We start from the raw sequence: 4,681 nt of genomic DNA on the forward strand, positions 1-4,681 counted from the left end.
ATGCCTCCCACTATAGGCTTTTTCGTTTTCTTTATACCAAGCGATGTGATATCTTTCCAATTAACTTGGATTGTTTCCCACTGCTGCAACCTAAAGCAGTTGGTTGGATACAGATTTATTCTAATTTCTTGTTAATTTGTATATAGTATCTATTAGTCAGCTGATACGTTTTATGATCAGCATATCCTCTATAAAACCTCTTTTTACTTCATCATTACCACATAATAATAATAATAATTCTTTTCTTTATCAGGGTTCCTTATTCCATCATTTCGTGACCATATGTGGTTATTCATATATCATATACACACTAATACAGCTTCCAACATGTTGGAAGTTAGAACATTATATACACAAACAAGTTTATAATTCTCCTCTTTGATTTATAACCTTTTTATACTACGCTAAAAACTGAACAAATTTATAGATAGCGTTGAAGCATTTAGGAAAAGAAACCGTTCTCTACAAAAATTTCCGAAAGCATAAGAGAACACCAGAAATTACAATCCACATCCACCTTCAAAATTGTTAGAAATAAGAAATAGTTTACATTGAGATTTTCAAGATGTTCATCAAAGAGATATCAGTTGTCCAGTTGATATAAAACCCCAATAACAAATAAAGTCCTCACTGGTTCATATGAACTTTAACTCTTTCATTTTTTAGCCCACAATTATACATCTTCTCTACATATGGTTTCTTTCAAAACATTGTAGCAAATGATTAAAGAGATATCATATCATCTGTCCATCCTTTGCTACCCATTACCCATGCTTTCCTTCTCTTGGCTCAGAAAATCATCATTCATGTCCATTGAGAATTCACTGTCGTTCAAGTTCATATTATTCTGAGAATTCAAAGTATTCATCCAACCTGATTGGTAGTTTCCATCAGTAAGACCACCACAACTTAGAAGAGAAAACAATGGTGAATTAACTGTTTTAGGAAATTGTGCACTAGATGCTGTTGAACAGTCTAATTTATCATGATCTTCAACCCATGGTATGCATTCCAGTGGAGGGGCAGGTGCTGCCTGATATGAAATATGGGATATAGAATTCAAGTGGTGGAAAATATTGCTTGTATTACTACTATTAAAGTTGGATGATTCCATTTGGGAGGCACTGTTTATATTAATGTTGTCTGACAGATTGAGTGTGGCCTCAGTACTGTTCATGGGCATTCTAAGAGAAGTATCATTATCCAACTGAGACATTTGATTGCCAAAGACCGGCTGAAGATTAAGCTGAAAGGTAGCTGATTGTGTGTTTGGACTGGTATCAGCAATGGTGTACACTTGTGAAGAATTAGCTTGTTCAAAAGACTGGGAGACTATTTTAGGATAAAAATCAGCATAAGGGTAATTCGTTTTTATATTTATATGTTCATCTACTTGTGCTGTGGTTTGTATTTCATACCCATATGGCACTATTTTGATCTCTGATGGGCGATATCCTTCAAGTCTATTAACTTCATATAGTTTTGCTGCTTCTGCTAGATAAGAAGTATGTTGATCGTTCAGTTTTCCGAACAGTTTCTTCCTCAGTCTTGCGTTCCAATGGTTTTTTATATCATTATCAGTTCTTCCTGGCAACTGGGATGCAATGATAGACCATCTGCATCAACAACAAAACAAGTCTTTACTTTCCTACCATACCACAAATTGTTTAAATGAACATTGCTGTGACTTTTTCCTTCTTTTCTTTCACCTTACCTGGTACCCATACTCGCATAGAGGCAACAAATAATCTCGTCTTCTTCTTCGGAGAACTCTCCGCGCTTTATATTGGGCCTCAAGTAATTTAGCCATCTTAATCTGCAGCTCTTTCCACACCTCTTCAAGCCTGGGCCAATCAGCATAGATATCACCACAAGGAACCCAGCAAAACAGTAAACCCAGAAGAACACTTTAGTCAAGGAAAAGAAAGGAAAATGTTGGCAGAAATAAAAGATACGGATTCCAGTGTCCCCATTAGAAACCTAGCATAATGACAAATGACCAAAGTACATACAAAGATTTTCGAACATAAAAAATAACTAATATCCACTTGATCTGTGAAACCATAGATCTGATACATAAGGATTAGAAAAGTAACGACTCGAACAAATCCTTTAAGCATTTATCAGTAAATATATCATCCAACTCAGTTTCAACTTAAAATACTGCTATGAATTATATTCACGGTTTATAAACAGCACAAGGTAATTAACAAAATGGCAGAAACCAAAACTTTTGGCAAACTGTCATGGAAGATGTAGATTTTGCCATCATACCAAAGTATATATCAAGGATATAGTCACTGTACAGTCAAAGAGTCAAAGGGTTTGAAGGACTCAAATCAATATTCTGTGGTGCATTCTGATATTATGTAAATTTTGTCATTGCACCAAAAGCACATACTGATGGTAGAAAGGGATCTCATCAAAAATATGGTCGCTACTCCAACAAAATTTATATATAAAATAAATTCTTTGCATTTTATCATATTTTATGAATTGCAAATAACAGACATTTGGATAGAATTATTATTTTGAATCTTTTCAGTATAAGTAACTCTTCTTCATGATGAATCACTCCCACATCAAATAAAACAAAACACACTTGTAACCAAACGTTTATTTCTTCAACAATATACTTTTTTTTAAGAACTTGTTAACCCTAAATAACAATTGTCGTTACCACTGCTTAGTTTGAGCTATAAAATCCATGGAAAACAATATAGGAAAGAAAACAAAAAAGTATATTCTGCCTAATTTTATTTCATGTATACACTCCACTACATACCAACTTTCTTAGGCAAAGCAATCCAATTGCCTCCAGTGCCATGCTCTTCTATATAAGCCTTGAGTTTAGAGTCTTCTTCAGCAGACCATGGTCCTTTCTTCACATTGGCTTTGTCACAGCATGGTGCTCTACCCATATTTCACAACTGATCAGCACAAGCAATCAACTGATAATAAGGAGATCCATTGAGTGTATAAAATGGGTCCTCCTAAAATAACAAAATCTTGCAGAAGGGAAATCTTCCTCTGGTAATGATTGCCAGTATTTTAATGTGAATAATTCAACGCTCTTCTAGATGGCCAAGAAGACTACTTCTCACTTGCACATCTGAAGAACAAGGGTCGACCATTTTTCTGTCCCCACATAGTGCAATGTCAACATATATTCATGTGCCTCGCCCCCGCATGGCTACCTGTCATATCCCACCTGTTCAACCAGTTTTCATGAACAGATTGCTAAGGCATGTTCTACGTTGGGACATCAATCTCAAAAAATATTCAAAACAATAATTGCCGCACAGCATCAATCATCGGTTTCGTTTTCTTCTTACATAGCCAGGAGTTCAATCCTATGTCTAAATAATTTCTGAAAGTGACGTAGGTAATATTCTAAGGAGACCCACTAGAATTCCTGTTCTTCAATTAAGAATATTTACAGCGGAAATTTGAGAAGAAACGCTATGTATGTTTGGCACTTTTCAGACAGTTAATCGAAAAGACAATTTATTTTGGTGTTTGATGCTTAAGACGCATCCACAACAATTATGTTGATATGTCTACAAAGCCAGTCCTTTCGTATGGTCTTTTGGATGAGAGAGTTTGTTGAAAAATTAGGGGAGTTCATGGTCATTTTGTATATTAAAATAGTAGAATTATAAATGTTGAAGATAGTATAAATGAATGAATGAGTGTTTTTAATAATATCTATAAGATAAAATAATTTATAGATTTTATGAATAGTTCTCAAAGCAAATAAATATAAAATTTCACAAGCAAAAGTTCAACTACACCTAGTCTTTTTAATTTCTTTTTCTTTTCATTTTCTATCTTAGATCTTCTACTATTTCAAGATATTGAAAGGGATTAAGGATATTAATTAATTTTTTTGACAATTATTTCTTAATTTACTAATTAAGAGTTGAATGCATTTATCATAGTTCCATAGAGTTTCTTGATGGGAGGATGTAGTGACATGGAATAGTTTTCAAGACAAGGAACAAAGGGCCTAAATTTGGGGATAGCAAGGTGATGGTGTTAATTTATGGACAATGGTGAAGGAGTATCGAGGAACAACAATACTGATAGACAAATTGAAGTGAATTGGAACTATTAGTGTAAATAATTAATTATTATTACACTTTACTTAAGTTTACTTAGGAAAATTCATTTTTATATTAGTTTTCATGTAGACACTTAGGAATATGCATAATCATATGAGTTGTCTTGTTGACAACACAAGAGTTTGCAACTTATTAGAGCACGTGGTGTCTACAACATCTCTTTATGAGATACACATATGTAAACTTATCCTCCCATCATCGTACAAACTCTATTCTCAATGGAGGATAATCCACTTTTGGTGGATATGTGCTAAGTTGTAATCCTTATCTCTTTGCTAACTCCTAGTCATTCTAGTTGCCTCTATATACAAGACACTTCTAGTGTGTATTTATCGGATATCCATTATCATCTTGATCATTATTGAGATTTGCATTTGATCACTATTTGTCTCTCTTGAGCTATCTACTGAGTTTCTTGTTCTTGGCATTGAATTATTGCCTTAGGCAAATTCTTATATGGTATCAAAGAAATGAGGTTGTAGAAATCCCTTCTACTTCTACATCTTCTTCCACTAGACTTGAATGGGCTCAGTAGACATTGGATGTGGCAAGAGCAT

At 34.0% G+C, this 4,681-nt stretch overlaps 1 protein-coding gene across 1 annotated transcript; it reads right to left on the bottom strand.

Moving 5' to 3' along the window:
• Positions 1–500: 500 nt before the first annotated feature.
• LOC149537799 (uncharacterized) lies at positions 501–3,039 on the bottom strand. Its single transcript, XM_089801950.1, has 3 exons — positions 2,786–3,039; positions 1,715–1,844; positions 501–1,616 (listed from the first exon to the last, which is right to left on the bottom strand). The coding sequence occupies exons 1-3, from the start codon at positions 2,919–2,921 to the stop codon at positions 758–760; spliced, it is 1,125 nt and encodes a 374-aa protein (XP_089658076.1). The 5' UTR covers positions 2,922–3,039; the 3' UTR covers positions 501–757.
• Positions 3,040–4,681: the final 1,642 nt, after the last annotated feature.

The sequence above is a fragment of the Cupressus sempervirens genome, chromosome 9 (assembly GCF_028749045.1).
Source record: "Cupressus sempervirens isolate cs-2001-9-10 chromosome 9, ASM2874904v1, whole genome shotgun sequence".
In the NCBI taxonomy this organism is placed as follows: Eukaryota; Viridiplantae; Streptophyta; class Pinopsida; order Cupressales; family Cupressaceae; genus Cupressus; species Cupressus sempervirens.